Source organism: Bufo gargarizans, chromosome 7 (genome assembly GCF_014858855.1).
Source record: "Bufo gargarizans isolate SCDJY-AF-19 chromosome 7, ASM1485885v1, whole genome shotgun sequence".
NCBI lineage: Eukaryota > Metazoa > Chordata > Amphibia > Anura > Bufonidae > Bufo > Bufo gargarizans.
In genome coordinates this window covers 79,450,992-79,472,177 of record NC_058086.1, presented here as the reverse complement: position 1 = coordinate 79,472,177, position 21,186 = coordinate 79,450,992, and the positions used below count along the sequence as shown (strand labels likewise).

Here is a 21,186-nt window from a genome sequence, read left to right as displayed (position 1 = left end):
AAGCGCAAAGTAAACTAAATGATAAGATTCTTCTCAGGGCGAAGAACAAACGTTTCTTCCTAAAACAATCATTCTATGAAGAAGGGGAACGAACGGGTAGATTGCCATCACTACTCTCCAAAGTGCAACAGCCCTCTGCATATGTCACTGCTCTTTGCGATAATGAGGGGACTGTTTGTACTGCTCAGGATAGGGTGGTGGAAATAATGCATGAATTTTATGCGTCCCTTTAGGAGTCCAAAACCGATGCAGGCGAGTCAGAAATTGTAGGTTTTCTAGATGGGGTACAGCTCCCCACGTTAGGGGCTGATCAAGTTTCAGTCTTAGACGGACTCATTACAATTGCAGAGCTGGAACTGGCCCTGAGTGAGATGTCAAATACTAAGGCCCCAGGGAGTGATGGATTACCTGCGGAAGTATTTAAAACATTTGCCCCCGTTTTGCTCCCCCAACTGCTGGAAGTGTTCAAGGAGGCGCAGCGTCAGGGTGGCTTGCCTCTTAGCATGAATGAGGCAATTATAGTCGTCATCCCTATGCTAGCTGAATCATTTCACTATTGCAGGTCGATGTGAAACTATTAGCTAAAGTGTTAGCGATTAGGCTCAATACTGTGATCACGACACTAATACATATGGATCAGGCTGGATTCATGCCCAATATGTCAACAGCTGTTAATATCAGACGCCTTTTCTTAAATATTCAAGCGGGCCGATTCCATGGGTTGAATGCGGCGGTCGCGTCGCTAGAAGCGGCCAAGGCGTTTGACAGTGTGGAATGGGGATACCTGTGGGCCGTACTCAGGAGGATGGGCTTTGGGTCTGTCTTTATTCAATGGATTAAGCTTTTATATAAAGCCCCCACTGCTAGGATGAGAGTTAATGGAGCTCTCTCTCACTCCTTTCAGCTACACAGGGGAAGGAGGCAGGGGTGCCCTCTATCACCCTTACTTTTTGCAATAGCAATTGAGCCGTTGGCATCGGCACTGAGGGAAGCGCGCGAGGTTCAAGGTTTTAGATATGGGGGGATAACTGAAAAGGTAGCCCTCTATGCTGATGATATGCTTTTATTCCTTGATGACTGGAGCTCCTCCCTTCCGGCAGCTATGAATATCATTAATGGGTTTAGTAGGCTATCGGGTCTGTGTATTAACTGGTCCAAGTCTGTACTTATGACGCTTTCGGATGATGAAAGGCAAGGTCACTGTTCAACAGAGGGCTTGCAACTGGTCAGGTCCTTTAAGTATCTAGGTGTTCAGGTCACCATTGATGTAGTGGACTATGAAAAGCTGAATTTGACTCCTCTGTTACAGAGATTTCGGCAGAAGGTACAGACTTGGACCAAGTTACCACTTTCAGTAATAGGAAGAGTTAATCTTATAAAAAGTGATTTTGATGCCACAGCTCCTATATTTGCTACATAATGCACCTATCTGGGTTCCTACCCGATTTTTTGTCACGGTTAATGCTATCTTCCGGGACCTGATCTGGAAGGGGGGAGTTCCATGTATTAAACTGGCCACACTGTGTAGACTAAAAACGGATGGAGTACTCGGAGTTCCGGATCTGTGGATTTATTATTTAGCTGCCCAACTTCAACAACTGAGGGGATGGGGGATGGAGGATGGAATTAATACAGCAGGACGAATAGCGCGGCATTATGTTAAGGGAAAGAATCTAATGACAGCACTGGAGGATGGATCACTGGATAAAATGGGAAGTGACATCCCGCTATTTCGGGTGGTTCATAAAGTCTGGTGGAAGGGTAGAGCAATAGCTGGGGTTCAGGGTTACACCGGGTTTACTGCAATTTGGCCTAATCTTATGTATATGGAACTGCACAAAGTGTCTGATGTTCAGATCTGGGGACGGTACGGACTCATCTACATGCATCAGCTATATGAGGGGGATACCCTGAAAGACTATGCTCATTTCAGCTCCCACACTCCCAGTTTTATTTATACTTGCAGATATGGCACGCTATTCGCTCCCGGGATGCGACTGAGAGGGTTGCACCGGCCTCCAGGAATCCAATTATTGATTTAGCAAGCTCTGGGGGATCTACCATTGGGGTTATTTTGTTGCATTACTGCAGTCTTAGGGAAATGCAGATTAAAAAGCAACCTCTTCGGTTATACGATAAGTGGCGGAAAGATATTGCAGACTTGTCAGAGCAGCAATGGCATACAGTCCTGGAGGGGTTCACAGATGTTGCGGTTGGTGAAACGCACAATTACTGTTGTTACACAGAGTTTATCGGACACCTGTCCTCTTGAGAAAAATGGGGTACAGGTCGGATGACATGTGTCCTAGATGTGGTGCACCCAATGCTACGCTGATACACCTTATGTGGAATTGCCCTAGACTGAGGAGATATTGGGGAGGCATAATAGACCTAATACAAACAGTGTTTGAGACACGAGTAGAGGCCGATGCCAGATTATGTGTACTAGGCTGTGTTGAATCTGTTCAACTAGTCGCTGAGCAGAAACTAGCGGTTATCCGTAGAATGCATCAAGCAAGAAAGGTGATTGCGTACCATTGGGTGGATCATGATCCTCCAGAGGTGGGGGAACTTGTTTGAAAGGTTCATACGCTGTTGCAAATGGAGAAATTTGTATACCAGAAGAGGAATAACAGTAAAAAATGAGAAGATTTGGGAAAGATGGGGGCAATATTATAATATTGAAGATTAATGTTGTTTAAGTGAATACTGGATTCTAAACCGCCCCGGCTTTACTTAATTACTCATGCTTTTAGAGCAGGGGTGCACAACCTGCGGCCCGGGGGCCACATGCGGCCCTTGAAACCATTCTGTGCGGCCCCCAACCATCTGGTAACAAATATGTATGCCTATGTCTTGTGGCTGCTCATATGTATTTTTCATGTATTTCTCCAATTAGATGGGAGTCCTGGAAGTGTAACTAGACATTAATGGTACATAATGTGTGTTCAATATGCCATAAGTACAATATTTCAGTTGTTAATACACCTTTAAATTTTAATTTCGGCCCTCGTCATTGGTTCAGTCTGGCAATGTGGCCCCCAACCAGGAAACGTTGTGCACCCCTGTTTTAGAGGCTATATATGGTGAGGCATGGATGTCGTTGTTCACCAAGGGGGGGGGGGGGGGAGGAGGGGTGGAAGCTGTAAGAGGGACTAGTGTATAGTCATTTGGGATGAGGGATGGTATATGTGTTCTGCTATGCGGTCGTGTAAAGTGATGATGTAACTAAATTGATGACATATGATATGTGCTTGCGGATTATGTACCGGATGTCCAGCTGTAATAGAAAACTAATGCATCTCAGTACCGAACTCTTTATGGAAAGGACTTTTGGACACGTTCTCCTTCGATCTAGGACGCTTGGGTATGGGGAAGGGGAGGGGGTGGGGGGGGGATGACTACTTTGTTTGTCTTATAAAACGCTTTGAAAATCTCAATAAAAATAATCTGATTTAAAAAAAAGTATAACTGTCGTATATTATTTTTGGGAGTATTGGATTATGGTGATTAATATCACCTTGGTGGCCCTATTTCAACTTTTCACTGTGCATTAAATTACCCCTTAATTCCACATTTTTGTTCCCTGTACTGCCTACTTTTACCTGTGCTTAAAATAGGGTTGCTAGGCATGGTCCGTCTATCTGTTGAAGGACGGAGCAGAAGAAGGCTGTGTGCAAGGTCACATTACTGACAGCCAGGAACTGTAAGTAAATGATTAAAGCCAGGTCCTCCCCAGCAGCTGATAACAGTGCCTGGGCTGTGTTCACTTCTCCCTGTCCCTGCGCTTGGCAGACGCTCCCTCACTCATCTGCCATCTGCTCAGTGTATAAATGAAAGCAACATGTGGTAAGAGGACCCCTTTGTGCTGCAGGAGATTAACCCTTTAGGGGGGAGGGCTCTGGTTACTGACACTTTTGGGGGGCTATTGTTACTGGCTAGTGAGGGCAGGCGGGATTAGCCTCAGGGTGAGGGCAGTGGCGGCCATCTTAACTGAATAGTGAAATTGCAGTTTTATGCAGACTGGTTGCTAAGGGCTGAATCTTATTAAAGGGAACCTGTCAAGTGGATATTAGATTATAATCTAACTAATTATATACAATCAGTAACTACTAAAAAGTACCTTAGATGTATTCACTTACTGCTGTGACAGATGGTTACCTCATAATATACACACAAAGATGACACATGCTGCATGCTAATTAGCCGATTTGAGTCCAGCGTGATGTCAGCAAGTCCAGTGTTTATTTATTTTAGAGATATGGCCACTCCCCTGCCCAGCTGCTGCTGATTCATATGCAAATTAACTGTCAATCAGCAGCAGGTAGGCGCGGAGAGTCAGGAGCTCATGAATATTCAGGACACGTCATTATAAGCTGGAGCTTTTCAATACAAGATGTTGGCAGATTGACAGAGTCAATTAGTGACCCAGCATTTTGCTAAGAGAATCAGTCACTTATTTATGTTGCCCTTAGTTAGGACACCATAAAACTGATGACAGGCTCCCTTTAAATATGGGGTAAGTCATTCTAATAGCAACTGACTCTGAAATATCATGTTATTAGCAACTACATACATGAAAATTTAAATTAGGGTCTAAATGTGACAGTTATCCTTAAAGCCATTCTGTTGTTGATTTACTTCTATGCTTGGGGCCGTTGTCCTGTTGCAACACCCATCTTCTGTTGAGCTTTAGCTGGTGGACAGATGGCCTTAAGTTCTCCTGAAAAATGTCTTGATAAACTTGGGAATTCATTTTTCCTCTGATGATAGCAATCCATCCAGGCCCCGACACAGCAAAGCAGCCCCAAACCATGATGCCCCCACCACCATACTTCACAGTTGGGATGAGGTTTTGATGTGTGTGTGCTGTGCCTCTTTTTCTCCACACATAGTGTTGCGCGTTTCTTCCAAACAACTCAACTTTGGTTTCATCTGTCCACAGAATATTTTGCCACTACTGCTCTGGAACATCCAGGTGCTCTTGTGCAAACTGTAAACATGCAGCAATGATTTTTGGAAAGCAGTGGCTTCCTCTGTGGTATCCTCCCATGAAATCTATTCTTGCTTAGTGTTTTAATTATCGTAGATTCACTAACAGGGATGTTAGCATATGCCAGAGACTTATGTAAGTCTTTAGCTGACACTCTAGGATTCTTCTTCCCCTCATTGAGCAGTCTTCGCTGTGCTCTTGCAGTCATCTTTACAGGACGGCCACTCCTAGAGAGTAGCAGCAGTGCTGAACTTTCTCCATTTATAGACAATTTGTCTTACCGTGGACTGATGAACAGCAAGGCTTTTGGAGATACTTTTATAACTCTTTCCAGCTTTATGCATGTCAACAATTCTTAATTGTAGGTATTCTGAGAGCTCTTTTGTGCGAGGCATCATTCACATCAGGCAATGCTTCTTGTGAAAAGCAAACCCAGAACTGGTGTGTGTTTTGTTTTATAGGGCAGTGCAGCTGTAACCAACACCTCCAATCTCATCTCATTGATTGGACTCGAGTTGGCCGACACCTCACTCCAATTAGCTCTTGGAGAGGTATTTAGTCTAGGGGTACACATACTTTTTCCACCTGAACTGTGAATGTTTACATGGTGTGCAATAAAAACATGGTAACATTTAATTCTGTGCGTTTTATTAGTTTAAGCAGACTGATTGTCTATAGCTGATACTTAGATGAAGATCAGACAACATTTTATGACCAATTTGCGCAGAAATCCATATAATTCAAAGGGTTCACATACTTTTTCTTGCAACTGTATACCCAATGACTGTTAGAGGGACCATTTGGAGTCTCACGTGGTTTTTATGGGTCCCTGAAATTCCTGTTGGCAAGCTCTGGTTGCAAAGAATGACTTACCCCTTTAAAACTCTTGAACCTCCTGTATCTACCATAAAGGCAGTCTGATTGCCATCAGCAGGGTGTAACCAAAAATTTCTGGTGCCCGTACCAAAATATTGAATGCCCCAACCACCCTTCCTGCAGCTCTCCACTCACTCCTAGAACTGACATCTCTCCATGAATTGTACCACACTGGAGAAACCACTTTAAACAGATTACAAGCAAGTGTCTGATAAGCCAATGGTTCTATTATGGCAGTGGATGGCATAATATATATACTACATTAAAAAACAAAATTACCCGTCCTGCAGGCTAGATAAGTTTCATCACGCTTTTTTAGTGAAACTCCGAATTACAACAGGCAGTAGAGTGACTTCTATCCCTCAGCCTGGCGAAAGCAGGCACCCAAGCTTGCATTACCTAGAGTTACACAACTGGCTATGGCGCTTAGAAATAAAGTCCTCCTGTTTAGTGATGAGCGAACTTCTGTTTTAAGTTCGGCGTCTAAAGTTCGGCTTCCGGTTAGCGGAGAATCCCGATATGGTTCCCGATATGGATTCCGACTTCCGTTGTGGTCCGTGGTAGCGGAATCAATAATGGCCGATTATTGATTCCGCTACCACGGACCACAACGGAAGTCGGAATCCATATCGGGATTCTCCGCTAACCGGAAGCCGAACTTTAGACGCCGAACTTAAAACAGAAGTTCGCTCATCACTACTCCTGTTCCATAAATAAATCCACAACATTTGCCAGTTGTCACTGATAGGGAGAGTTTATAGTTGCCACGGAGGTAAACAGCAACTGTATTAATTGCAATTCACTGAGCCCCTCCCTTGGTGCGGCTGCAGGCAGATAGCTTTACATATTTAGCGAAACAGGAGACACAGAACTGTATGGAGGAGTGTTATCAGTGTGTACAGTTGACAAATGTTAACACAACCGATTATAGTGGGTCAAACTATAGTTGCATCTGGTTTGCTAAACCCTATAAGTCCAACATATATTAACAAGTAATGGGTAGCTTATTTAAATTTAAAACTTAACATTTAATAATGTATTTAAAGATAAAATTATAGGCCCTTTAGTATCAAACACTTGGTTTTGTAGCCACTGGTTACACTATTCTCCTAAAGGATGGAGGAGATGGGAGAGGACCGTATGCAGGGACAGCAAAATTGTTGACAGACAGGATGAATGGTACGTAAGTACTTAGACAGAAAGATACAGTGCTGGGTCAAAACCCTATGCAGCCCTGTCACTCTCTCTCCTTCGCCCCAGCTGATGCAATGACCCTAATGTCACCCTCCCTAAATATGGACTGCCCAGCTTTGCCCAAAAGACAGAAATCGGTCCTGTTGGTGATAGGCCAAATGGGTTGCAAAGAGGGCATAAAGACTGGTATGGAATGTGCAATGAGTGAGGTCCGGTGTAGGTGTCTTATTATTGTAGGCCACCCACAGCGCGACACCCGGTCTATCTCACACACATATCAAATCAATGTAAATATATATGTGTGCGTGTATATATATATATATATATATATATATATTTATTGTGACAGGGTGTCGCAATGTTTTGCAGAGAAAGTGCTGGATGGTGTGTACATTGCACCAAGTTTCCAGCACTTCATGTGTTAAAAGGCTCCAGGAAGGTTTGGTTTTCCTTGTATCCAGAAGCTTTCTGGGAAAAAGAAAACCAGTTTAGTGTCCTGGAGCCGGTCAGGGAAGAGTTGGGTGGGTTCCCTGACCACCCAGAGCCAGTCCGGGTTTTACCTCCCTGGGGGACTGCTCACACAGATGTACTAATTAAGTCAGCAGCCCTGACCCAGGAGCTCTCTCTCTGGCAGTCTGTTTGAGAAGCTGCAAGTCCAGAAGCTCTGAGAGCGGTTGGCTTCTCCACCTAACTACTGAACTGTAAGTTGCTCTGTTTTCCCCTATCACCTTTATAAACTCTGATATTCCACTGGGATAACTGCAGGACTAGGCAGACCACTGGATTATAATTTGAATTTTAGTGGCAGCAGGGGATGAGCAAATTTGCCCGCTGACTCTACCTTTACACCACTATGCACCCGATTCACACATGCGCAGTAGAGAATGCTTTGCCGCTCGACACCTACCAGGTGAATACGGCTGGCTGCTTGGTGAACTGAACTGATCGGATCGCGGCTTCTCTGTGAAGACCGAAAATCCCGAGGGTTACCTGGCAACAGTAAACAGGCCTCTACAATACGCGTCTCAGGAAGGAGATCGGTCATGTGACTATAGTCTAGACAGCTGACACATGACGCGGTGATAACGCCGAATGACGGCGAAGGGGTGTGTGATGGGGGCGGTGCCACACGGCTATTTAAATGACCCGCGAATATTGCTCTATTGCCACTGCTACACGTGGGACGCCGGGGAGCACCCTCCACCCATCTTTGTCTGGAAACAGTCGGCATCTAGGACTGGACAGATAAGTTGATATTGCTGAGATGCCTGCATACTAAAAGGATTTAGCACTATTGAGTATAAGACACTGCAGAGACCTTTTTACCCTCGATGTTACTATTGTCATTGGGAGGTCTGCTACAATGTATAATAAGTAGACACTTTTGAATCAATGTGATTTGTTTTGTGACCTGACCTTAGGTTTGAGCACTATTGATTTGGATTGGAGTTTCACTTGGGCATTGAAGGCACGGGATTATTCCTGGGTATTTGTCCGGGCTGTGAGATATCTTTACCCGGACAATAACTCTAATGCAACCTAACCTTGAGCATCTGAGTCTCTATATAACTAGACACTTAATACCAGGAATCACCCCATGCCATGCGACTAAGAGGTTAACTAAACCACACATTTTGGTCCTTGAAAGGTTTATTTTATTTGACCCCACATCACAACCCACTGGTTGTGTGATTTAGGGACCAATTTAGCCTTAGATCCATACCATTGGAATGCTTGGTTGACTTAATATAATAACCTGTCTGTATTGAACAAATATCATGCTCTCTCAGACCGGTTTGAATATACTAATATATGCCTCGTGACTCCATTTTTGTGACTGGAGATATTTACCTTGAATAAAGGGATCTCCTACAATCTTGTTTTTTGTCCCCTGATGAATCAGATATCATTGAGGAAACGCGTCGGGACACTGATCATCTGATAATATATGTGTATGTTTATGCCATCGGGACATCTCGACCGATGATAGATAGAGATATAGATATTTACATACATATTTACATTGATTGATATGTGTGTGAGATAGACCGGGTGTCGCGCTGTGGGTGGCCTACAATAATAAGACACCTACACCGGACCTCACTCATTGCACATTCCATACCAGTCTTTATGCCCTCTTTGCAACCCATTTGGCCTATCACCAACAGGACCGATTTCTGTCTTTTGGGCAAAGCTGGGCAGTCCATATTTAGGGAGGGTGACATTAGGGTCATTGCATCAGCTGGGGCGAAGGAGAGAGAGTGACAGGGCTGCATAGGATTTTGACCCAGCACTGTATCTTTCTGTCTAAGTACTTACGTACCATTCATCCTGTCTGTCAACAATTTTGCTGTCCCTGCATACGGTCCTCTCCCATCTCCGCCATCCTTTAGGAGAATAGTGTAACCAGTGGCTACAAAACCAAGTGTTTGATACTAAAGGGCCTATAATTTTATCTTAAAATACATTATTAAATGTTAAGTTTTAAATTAAATAAGCTACCCATTAATTGTTAATATACAGTGTGTACAGTTGCAAGAAAAAGTATGTGAACCCTTTGGAATGATATGGATTTCTGCACAAATTGGTCATAGATGAAGATCAGATCACATTTTAAGTCATAACAATAGAGAATCACAGTCTGCTTAAACTAATAAACACACAAAGAATTAAATGTTACCATGTTTTTATTGAACACACACATTCACAGTGCAGGTGTAAAAAGTATGTGAACCCCTAGATTAAAAACCTCGCCAAGAGCTAATTGGAGTGAGATGTCAGCCAACTGGAGTCTAAATCAATGAGATGAGATTGGAGGTGCTGGTTACAGCTGCCCCGATAGAGATAGAGATAGGTATAGGTATAGATAGGTATAGATAGAGATAGAGATAGATAGATAGAGATAGATATATATATATATATATCTATCTATCTCTCTCTATCTCTCCATCTATACATAAAAAAAAAACAACACCACTTCTGGGTTTGCTTTTCACAAGAGGCCCTGCCTGATGTGAATGATGCCTCGCACAAAGGAGCTCTCAGAAGACCTACAATTAAGAATTGTTGATTTGCATAAAGCTGGAAAGGGTTATAAACGTATCTCCAAAAGCCTTGATGTTCATCAGTCCACGGTAAGACAAATTGTCTATAAATGGAGAACGTTCAGCACTGCAGCCAATCTCCCTAGGAGTGGCCGTCCTGTAAAGATGACTGCAAGAGCACAGCACAGACTGCTCAATGAGGTGAAGAACAATCCTAGAGTGTCAGCTAAAGACTTACAAAAGTCCCTGGCATACGCTAACATCCCTGTTAGCGAATCTACGATACGTAAAACACTAAACAAGAATGGATTTCATGGTTTGGTTGAAGTTATTGCTGCCAAAAGGAGGTTCAACGAGTTATTAAATCCAAGTGTTCACATACTTTTTCCACCTGGACTGTGAATGTGTACATGGTGTGTTCAATAAAAACATTTAATTATTTGTGTGTTATTAGTTTAAGCAGACTGTCTATTGTTGTGACAGATGAAAATCAGATCACATTTTATGACCAATGTGTGCAGAAATCCATATAATTCCAAAGGGTTCACACACTTTTTTGCAACTGTATATACCCATTGCCTGGCATAAATACATTGAGATACATGGTGGTCAGAATGAGCACCATATTTATGAAGCACCTGCTTCACTTTTTCAATACGGAAGTCAGGAAAATTAAAAATAAAAATGTAATAAACATTTTCTCCACGTAATAAAATCAATTATAAATACATAAGAAATCTTACTCTTTGCTATGGGATCTTATGAGATTTATGTATCCCCTGCCTATAAAGGATCATTCCAATTAGATATAGTACACATTATGTTAATTTACATTTACTTATGAAATTACCAGCAATGAAGCCAATAGTCAAATCTTTGCTGGTCGTTGGAGCAGTGCCTTTTAACCATAAAGACTTGAGAATGTTGAATGTGTAAAAGTAGACAAAGTTGGAGCAGCAGAGACTGGAGATGACAGGAAACCATCCACGATATGGTGCAAGGCTATGAAAAAACAAAACAAAAAAAACACATACATAAAAAAAATGATTTTAAACTAATCATTAGTATCAGTTTTGTTCAAACACAGTTCTTTATGGCACTGGGCTTTATACCAATTAAAGGGGTTGTCCGGGTTCAATGAACACGGTCATATCCATTATTTCACCCAGGCAGCCGCACTGATGTTAGCATCAGAGCATTTAATGCTCCGATGCTCTCTTTTGCCCTGCGCTGGATCGCGCAGGGCAAGGGATTTTTTATTTACAATAACACACTGCCGGGCGGAGACTTCTGCCCAGCAGTGTGTTCGGTGGAGTCACTGGCTCTGATGGGCAGGCTTTAGCGCTGCCCTAGATGTTTTACAGGCTGGTAGCCCTAAGGAGAGCCCGATTCATCAACTGAACTCCACAAATGCCTTTGCGATTCAGCGCAGGGCAAAGGAGATCATCGGAGCATTAATTGTTTTGATGCTCAAGTCAGAGGGCAATAGAGGGATGGCCTGCATATGTGCGGCTTTGTCCATTTACTTCAGTGGTGGTGGTGGTGGGGGGGGGGGGGTCAAAGCTTGCTTGTTACTGGTTAATGTGACTCCCACAGTAGTGAATGGACTGTGCCGCACTCTCCTCCTAGACATGGTGGTCCGTAGCTATCTCACCAGGCGAGATGGACATCAGGGGACACACGTTTGGAGCTAGATGCAAGTCTCCCCCTATCCCACCTAAGAAATACTAGTGCAGGAACATGTAAATATGCCAAAAAATGTCTAAAATAGGAATTCCCCTTTAACGGCTATGTACACCTTTGGAGGCAAATTTGTTTGTTTGCATTTACTTATATTTTGCTAAAAATCATATTTTCAATTGGCCTTTATAAAAATAGTGATGTTGAGATAGTGTGGCACAAAGGGTTAACCGTTTTTCTAGCTGTGAGACCGGTACTTTCGGTTTCACTTTGCGCTAGTCATCTAGAGGGTTGTCACGCAAAGTGTGATACTCAATAACATTCGAAAGAAAAATACAACGCAAATGCAATCCCTATTTTTCGGAACGTCCAGCACATAATAGAATAGTCCTATTTTTTCCCCTTTTTTTTGCCCATTTTGATATCTTGCTACATTTCCGTTCTTCAGAAAAGATCATTAAGGAGGATGCCTTGTCCCGGTCCTTTGTTCCAGCTGACCTGGAGAAGGTACCACAGCATATCATTGATCATGCCAAAATAGTGTAAGTGGCGTCTGTCCAATTAAAAGACCTACCACATGGTAAAACATTCAAGAAAGCAAGTCCTATCCTGGAGACATCGTTCCAAGAGCGCCCGTCATCCTGGACAATGCAAAAGTGCCAACCCGATTACGAGATCTTATCAGTTGCCTACTGCCTTCAGAGGAAATACCTGACTGTATCGGCCTGTACCACTTTTGCCCAGAATAAGATTCCGAAAGAGAAACCAGCTTGACTCTTTTGTCCTTTGCCAATGGCAGCACATCGCCATAGACCATTACCGATTGACGGTTATCCAAGTGGAAGAAATGGCAAATTTTATACCCCTGACTAGTCTACCCTCTGTCAGTCTGTTAAATGATTCATTAAAAGGGGTTCTACAGTTTGTTTCAACTGATGATCTATCCTCTAGATAGATCATCAACTTCTGATCGGCAGGGTTTTTGGGATGGGGTTAGTATGGGCCATCATGGTGGATTCAAGGAAACAGAATTACCGGTAAGACTAATTAAGTTTTTCCACCTCATCCACCATGACAGCCACAAAGAGAACTAACAAATAACCAACCTGGGTGGGATATCGCCTGTAGAGCCTTCTGGCCAAACTGAATTTCAGTAGATTTAGGGAGACTAAGGCGATAGGGTCTAACTAAAGTATTTACACTAGACCAAGTGGCAGCTTTACAGATCTGATCTAGGGATACTCCACCTTTTTCTTCCCAAAAGGAGGCGGTGGCTCTAGTAGAATGAGCCCCAACAAACCCCAGGCAGGACTTATTTTGGATGAAATAACAGCACTCAATAGTGGATCTAATCCACCTGGCTAAAGAGCAAGTTTCTTCCCATTCTTCTTCCCTCAGAATTGAACCAGCAAGTTATTGTCCTTCCTGAAGTCCCTGCTGACTTTGAGATACTGAATAACCGTATCTCTAACGTCTAGGAGTCTCATCTTGTCTTCCACCTCCTCATGGTTATTGCGAATGGAAGGCAAGAAAATCTCCTGTTCTCGGTGGAAGGAAGAGACCACTTTTGACGAGAACCCTGGATCTAATCTCAGACTAATATGGTCCTCCAGAATTTGAAGATATGGTTCTCTGCAAGAGAGTGCCTGTAACTCCCCAATAAGTTAGCCGAAGTTATAGCTATTAAGAAGGCAGTCTTTAGGGATAGGTGTTTTATTGAAGTGTTAGATAATGGAATGGGAAGGGAGGCATTGTTAATCCCTCAAGTACCGTGTTCAGATCCCACGTGGGAAATCTGGACCTTAGAGTAGGCCTCAAATCTAACCGCTGCCTTAATGAATCTCCTTACCCACCTATGATCAGCTAGGCTAGTGTCAAAGAAGGTGCTCAGAGCAGATATCTGCAACTTTAGCGTACTGGGTCTTAGCCCTAGCTCTAGTTCGCTCTGTAAGAAATCTGTCAATCGGTCATCACCAAGCCAGGAACAACTTTTTCCAAACTTTGAGGTAAATGGAAGAAGTAACCTTCTTCCTACTAGCTTTGAGTAGGAGAATTACTTTTTCAGAAAGGCCCCTTCTCAATGTTTCACTCTCAGGATCCATACAGCTAACCTGAATATCTGGGGATCTGGATGAATTAGAGGGCACTGGACAAGCAAATCCCTCTGGAAAGGAATTTCCCATGGATCCTCCAGTGCTAGTAATTTTAAAATATGAAACCAGCTTCTCTTGGCCCATAGAGGGGTTACCAGGATTATAGTAGCAGTCTCTCTTTGGATCTTCTGAATGACCCGGGGTATAAAGGGGTATTGGAGGGAACGCATATACCAGTCTCCAATTCCAGCTTATTGAAAGGGCGTCTACCGCCCAAGGCTTGTCCCTTGGATCTAGGGAACAAAAGAGACCTACCTAAGCATTTTCTTTTGAGGAAAATAGATCTCTCTGGGCGACCCCATCTGGAGATTATTTCCCGGAAGATGTCCCTGTTTAGAGACCATTCTACTGCATCTATTCTTCTGCTTAGGTAATCTGCCTCTATGTTTTCGGAACCCTTCAAGTGGATTGCAGATAACTATAGGGAATTTTCTTCTGCCCAAGAGAAAATCTTCCTTCTAGAGGGTTGGATCTTGTTCCCCCTCGGCGTTTTAGATATGCTACCGTTGTTATGTTATCGGACAGAACTTTTAGATGTTGTCCTTTTAGAAGCCACACTCCTTCTAGAGTCATAAAGACTGAGGATAATTCTCTGAAGTTGGATGATGATCTTTTTGTGTTTTCTGGCCAGGTACCCTGAAAAAAAATGATTTCCGATTTTTGCACCTGTTATCACCTGAATCGCTGGTGGATTTAACCAACTTATTCCCTGAAGGAGGTTTCTTCTGAGCTTCCACCAACTGAGATCGGTTTTCACCCATTGTGGTATCAGGATCTTCCTGTCCAAATCAGTCTGATTTCCGTTCCATTCTTTCAGGATCCAACTCTGTTATTCTTGAGTGGGCCTGGCTCCAAGGAACTAAAAATCAAACAAGTAGTTAGATTTCCCAACAAACTCAGCCTCTCCTATGGAGCATTTGCGAGATCTTTGGAACCCTGCAATCTTCTGTATAAGACTCTGCTTTGTCCTGTGGTAGGAAGGTCTTTTGAGAGTCCGAATCCAATTCTACTCCTAGGAATCTTATCCTTTTTGATGGAGTGAGAGAAGATTTCTTTAGGTTTATAATCCATCATAACCCTGCAAGGACGTTTAAGAATCTTTGGGTTGCCTCTATATTTTCTTCCTCTGACCTGCCGAGAATCAGGAAGTCGTCGAGGTAGGTGTGGTGAAACCAACCTTGCCACTGGGTTTTGGAGGGGCCTGTTTGCCAGCCTCTTGCCCCAGGATTATGGCCCATACTAACTCTGAAGGAGAAGACAGACCGGCCGCACAGCTTAAATCTGTGGAACTGTTTTGGGCAGGAAAGTCATGCTTGCGGCCGGCCAAATGTGACTTCCATGGAATTTGGGAACCCCTGCTCGGATCTGGGTGATTTTTGGATATGTTGATCAGCTATCCATGGATGTATACATTATGGGGATATGTGGAGTTTTGAGGTGTTTTCTGTGTTTTGGGAAAAATGTGTGTGTTCTGTCTGTGAGTGATTAAGTTAGCCCGTTATGCTTGGTAATTGTATTTTGTTGATTGCGTCTCAGACAATGCCAGTGTGTTTATTGCGTCAAAGACAATGCTCATTGTATTTTGTTGATTGCGTTACAGACAGAGGGAATGGGGTTTTGTGTACAATTGCTGGGAAGGTTTCAATACTGTAAATGCATGTGATTGGCTGCTTTTACAAAACCCTGTGGGTGGTAACCTTGTTGGAAGATGTGTATAAATCAATGCTGTGTTCTCAAATAAAGAGTTGCTGTTTTACATTCAACATAGAGCCTCGTCTCGTGTATGGGGATTGCTATACGTGTATACTCCCCTGGCTATTACTTCTAGCCTTTGTAAGAGCTATTCCTGGTTCCTGTGGTGGTATCTGTGTCGAGCGGAGTGCTTGGAGTCCTCGGGAGGCACTGGGAGCATCCATTAATGGAGGTACCCGGTCGGGGTATTCCTTCCCTGCGAAGGTAAGCAACCATTTCCACCACTAACTTGGTGAATATTCTGGATGCGGAAGAAATGCCGAATGGAAGTGCAACGTACTGGAAGTGGTGTAGGCTACCTCGCGGATGTTTTATTGTAAAGCATAGACATTTCTGTGAGAGTTGGTGGATGGGAATGTGAGAATAGGCATCTTTGAGGTATATTGAGGACATGAACGCCCTTTTGGTATAAGCGGATTGTGAATCTGATTGATTCCATTTTGAATCTTCTGTACAGAATGGATCTGTTTAGTGGTTTTAGATTTATTATGGTAAAAATAGACTGGTCGGGCTTCTTTACTAGGAAAAGGTTTGAGTAGAAACCCTCCCCTTTTTCTGAATTTGGGACCCTCTGGATTACACCAGAGCTTAAAAGTTCCTGAACCCCCCTGCCATATCTTGGGTAATTCTGACCAGTTTTGTGACGAGGTTAGGAATCTTTTGGGGGGAACTGAAGAAAATTCTATCCTGTATCCTGAGCAATAATGTTTAGTGCCCAGGAATTTGTTGTGATCTGTTTCCACAAAGATAGAAACCTTATCGGTCTGCCCCCCACCTTGGCGTCATTGTTTACTAGACTGTCCATTTTGAGAGTTAAGGATGGAGCCCCTTCCTCTTCACCCTTTGGGGTAGCTCCATCTGCCCGATTTTCCTTTTCCCCCATATGATCTCTGATGGGGTTGAAACTGCCGAAAATGTTTTTTTCTTTTGATCCCTAGCCTCCGGAAATCCTTATTTTTTCTTATCAGCGGATTGAATATAGCTTAGCCTTTGAAGCCTTGTAACCAGACTAGGCTTTCATCCATAAGGCCCTACGAGCTGCATTTGATAGAGCCGCCTCCTTAGCGGAGAAACAAATAGATTCCGCAGAGGCGTTGGCTAAGAAGGCCGTAGCGGATCTAAGTAAAGTGACAGAGTCTCTGATCTCCTCTTTAGGGGTTTTGCTTTTAAGATGCTTATCCAGTTCCACTAACCAGATGTACATGGCCCTAGCCACTGATGTTGCTGCTATGTTAGCTTTTACGCTGAACATAGACGATTCCCAGGCCTTTTTTAATAACCAGTCAGCTTTACGGTCCATGGGGTCACCTAGTTGGGAGTAGTCCTCAAACGCTGTTCTTTTAACCACCTTCGCCACCTGAATGTCTACTTTGGGTGTCTCATTAAAGATTTTACACTCAGACTGGTGAAAACAAAAGTCTGTTTCTAAATTCCTTAGAGACACACAGTCTCCTCTCAGGGTCTAGCCACTCATCCATAATCATCTCTCATGTTTTCATTTATCGGAAAAACAATTGATTTCTTAGCTATAAGGCCTCCGAACATCTCGTCCTGGACTGTGTGTGGTTTAGGTGTGTCCTCAATCCCCATAGTGGATCTGATGGCTTTTAATAGTTCCTTCATCTGTTTAGATGAGAAAAAAATACTTCTTATCCTCCTCTATGACCTCTCCCTCAGATAGAGGATCTTCCTCAATAACCTGTTTAGAGGAGACCGAAATTTCTTCAGCCTCATCTGCGTCAGAGGAGGACTGGACAGAAAGAAAGTTTTTTTTGGGAGGATGGAGGGAACCACTGGGAGTGGACATACAGTGGGATGCAAAAGTTTGGGCAACCTTGTTAATAGTCATGATTTTCCTGTATAAATCGTTGGTTGTTACGATAAAAAAAAGTCAGCTAAATATATCACATAGGAGACACATACAGTGATATTTGAGAAGTGAAATTAAGTTTATTGGATTTACAGGAAGTGTGCTATAATTTTTTTAACCACTTCAGCCCCCCTAGCTGAAAAACCCTTAATGACCAGACCACTTTTTACACTTCTGCACTACACTACTTTCACCGTTTATTGCTCGGTCATGCAACTTGCCACCCAAATGAATTTTACCTCCTTTTCTTCTCACTAATGGAGCTTTCATTTGGTGGTATTTCATTGCTGCTGACATTTTTTTTTTGTTAGTAAATCGAAATTTAACAACATTTTACAAAGTCTCATATTCCACTAACTTGTGACAAAAAATAAAAACTTCCATGAACTCACTATGCCCATCATGAAATACCTTAGGGTGTCTTTCCAAAATGGGGTCACTTGTGGGTTTTTATACTGCCCTGGCATTTTAGGGGCCCAAATGCGTGCAAAGTAGTTTGAAATCAAAATCTGTAAAAAATGGCCGGTGAAATCCGAAAGGTGCTCTTTGGAATGTGGGCCCCTTTGCCCACCTAGGCTGCAAAAAAGTGTGACACATGTGGTATCGCCCTACTCAGGAGAAGTTGGGGAATGTGTTTTGGGGTGTCATTTTACATATACCCATGCTGGGTGAAATAAATATCTTGGTCAAATGCCAACTTTGTATAAATAAAAAAAAAAAAAAAAAAAAAAAAGGGGGAAAAGTTGTCTTTTGCCGAGATATTTCTCTCACCCAGCATGGGTATATGTAAAATGACACCCCAAAACATATTCCCCAACTTCTCCTTCGTACGGCGATACCACATGTGTGACACTTTTTTGCAGCCTAGGTGGGCAAAGGGGCCCACGTTCCAAAGAGCACCTTTTGGATTTCACCGGCCATTTTTTACAGATTTTGATTTCAAACTACTTTGCACGCATTTGGGCCCCTAAAATGCCAGGACAGTATAACTACCCCACAAGTGACCCCATTTTGGAAAGAAGACACCCCAAGGTATTTCGTGATGGGCATAGTGAGTTCATGGAAGTTTATTTGTCACAAGTTCGTGGAATATGATCAATGACAGGGGGTGATCAGGGAGTGTATAGGCTCCATTCAGACGCGTCCGAATGTGTTTTGCGGATCCGATCCATGGATGCGTGGATCCGTAAAACACATAGGGACATCTGAATGGAGCCTTACAGGGGGGTGATCAGGGGGTCATAAGGGGTTAATAAGTGACAGGAAGGGGGGGTGTAGTGTAGTGTAGTGGTGGTTGGTGCTACTTTACGGAGCTACCCGTGTCCTCTGGTGGTCGATCCAAGTAAAAGGGACCACCAGAGGACCAGGTAGCAGGTATATTAGACGCTGTTATCAAAACAATGTCTAATATACACCTGTCAGGGGTTAAAAAAAAAAATCTAATCTACAGCCTGCCAGCGAACGATCGCCGCTAGCAGGCTGTAGATCCAGTCTCTTACCGGCCGATCCTGTGAACGCGCGCGCCTGTGTGCGCGCGCTCACAGGAAATCTCGCCTCTCGCAAGATGATGCACGGATGCGTCCAGGAGGAATGAATCGACCGCCTCCAGGACGCATCCGTGCGTTATGCAGTCCTGGAGTGGTTAACCAAAATTAGGCAGGTGCATAAATTTGGGCACTGTTGTCATTTTATTGATTCCAAAACCTTTAGAACTAATTATTGGAACTCAAATTGGCTTGGTAAGCTCAGTGACCCCTGACCTACATACACAGGTGAATCCAATTATGAGAAAGAGTATTTAAGGGGGTCAATTGTAAGTTTCCCTCCTCTTAACTTTCTCTGAAGAGTAGCAACATGGGGGTCTCAAAACAACTCTCAAATGAACTGAAGACAAAGATTGTTCACCATCATGGTTTAGGGGAAGGATACAGAAAGCTGTCTCAGAGATTTCAGCTATCTGTTTCCACAGTTAGGAACATATTGAGGAAATGGAAGACCACAGGCTCAGTTCAAGTTAAGGCTCGAAGTGGCAGATCAAGAAAAATCTCGGATAGACAGAAGCGACGAATGGTGAGAACAGTCAGAGTCAACCCACAGACCAGCACCAAAGACCTACAACATCATCTTGCTGCAGATGGAGTCACTGTGCATTGTTCAACCATTCGGCGCACTTTACACAAAGAGATGCTGTATGCGAGAGTGATGCAGAGGAAGCCTTTTCTCCACCCACAGCACAAAAAGTGCCGCTTGAGGTCGGCTAAAGCACATTTGGACAAGCCAGCTTCATTTTGGAATAAGGTGCTGTGGACTGATGAAACTAAAATTGAGTTATTTGGCCATAACAAGGGGCGTTATGCATAGAGGGAAAAGCATTCCAAGAAAAACACCTGCTACCTACAGTAAAATATGGTAGTGGTTCCATCATGCTGTGGGGCTGTGTGGCCAGTGCAGGGACTGGGAATCTTGTCAAAGTTGAGGGATGCATGGATTCCACTCAGTATCAGCAGATTCTGGAGACCAATTTCAACAAGACAATAACCCTAAACATTGCTGAAAATCCACTAAGGCATTTATGCAGAGGAACAAGTACAACGTTCTGGAATGGCCATCTCAGTCCCCAGACCTGAATATAATTGAAAATCTGTGGTGTGACTTAAAGAGAGCTGTCCATGCTCGGAAGCCATCAAACCTGAATGAACTAAAAAGATGTTTTGTAAAGAGGAATGGTCCAAAATACCTTTTAACCAGAATCCAGACTCTCATTAGAACCTACAGGAAGCGTTTAGACGCTGTAATTTCTGCAAAAGGAGGATCTACTAAATATTGATTTCATTTCTTTTTTGTGGTGCCCAAATTTATGCACCTGCCTAAATTTTGTTTAAACAATTATAGCACACTTTCTGCAAATCCAATAAACTTCATTTCACTTCTCAAATATCACTGTGTGTGTCTCCTATATGATATATTTAACTGACATTTTTTATAGTAACAACCAACGATTTATAAAGAAAAATCATGACTTAACAAGGTTGCCCAGTTCACTGGTGGGCGGGATGACGTGAGGGAGCGCGTCTCGATCCTCCCCAGTGCTGTTCTCTCCCCTCCAGGCTAATGCTGACCAGCTGAAGCCAAACAGCTGATGCCAAGACTCGTGCTCTGAGACGCTGAATCTTACCTGGTCTGGCCGCTGATCGCTTCTCCTGTTGCTGCCGTGTGCTGCTGCTGCTTCTCTCGTCCTGCTCTGGGTGTTCTGTCCCTTGGCCGTGCTTCCTTGCCTCCTCGCCTGCCCCGCTCCTCTGCCTGCTGTCTGCCGTTCGGCGCTTCTTGTCTGCCGTCCTCGCTGTGGCTGCTCTGCTTGGGCCCTTGACTGGCTCTGATTGATGGGCTCTGCTGGTGCTGCCCTGCCTGCAGTCTTCCTCTCCCTGTGGCCGAACTGCCTTGCTCGCCTGGTTCCACCCTGCTGCTTTCTGTGGATGCTGGACTGTCACTCTGCCGGATATCTTGCTGCCGTTATACCTTATATCGCCGTCGCCCCTCTCCTCCGTTAGCCACAGCGTGCACTGGGACTAAGGCTCTGGACATCACACTCTGGTCACGTGAGAAATAAGTATTCCATTTTATTCA

General features: G+C 43.6%; 1 protein-coding gene across 6 annotated transcripts in view; it reads right to left on the bottom strand.

Annotated features, from left to right (window-relative positions):
• The window catches only part of SLC25A17 (solute carrier family 25 member 17), a 388,899-nt gene that overhangs the window by 287,720 nt on the left and 79,993 nt on the right, over positions 1 to 21,186 (bottom strand). For all 6 annotated transcript variants that reach the window (XM_044300759.1, XM_044300763.1, XM_044300764.1 and 3 more), the window contains exon 4: positions 10,958 to 11,109. In XM_044300759.1, the coding sequence (XP_044156694.1) occupies positions 10,958 to 11,109 (152 nt within the window). The remainder of the gene's footprint in view (positions 1 to 10,957; positions 11,110 to 21,186) is intronic.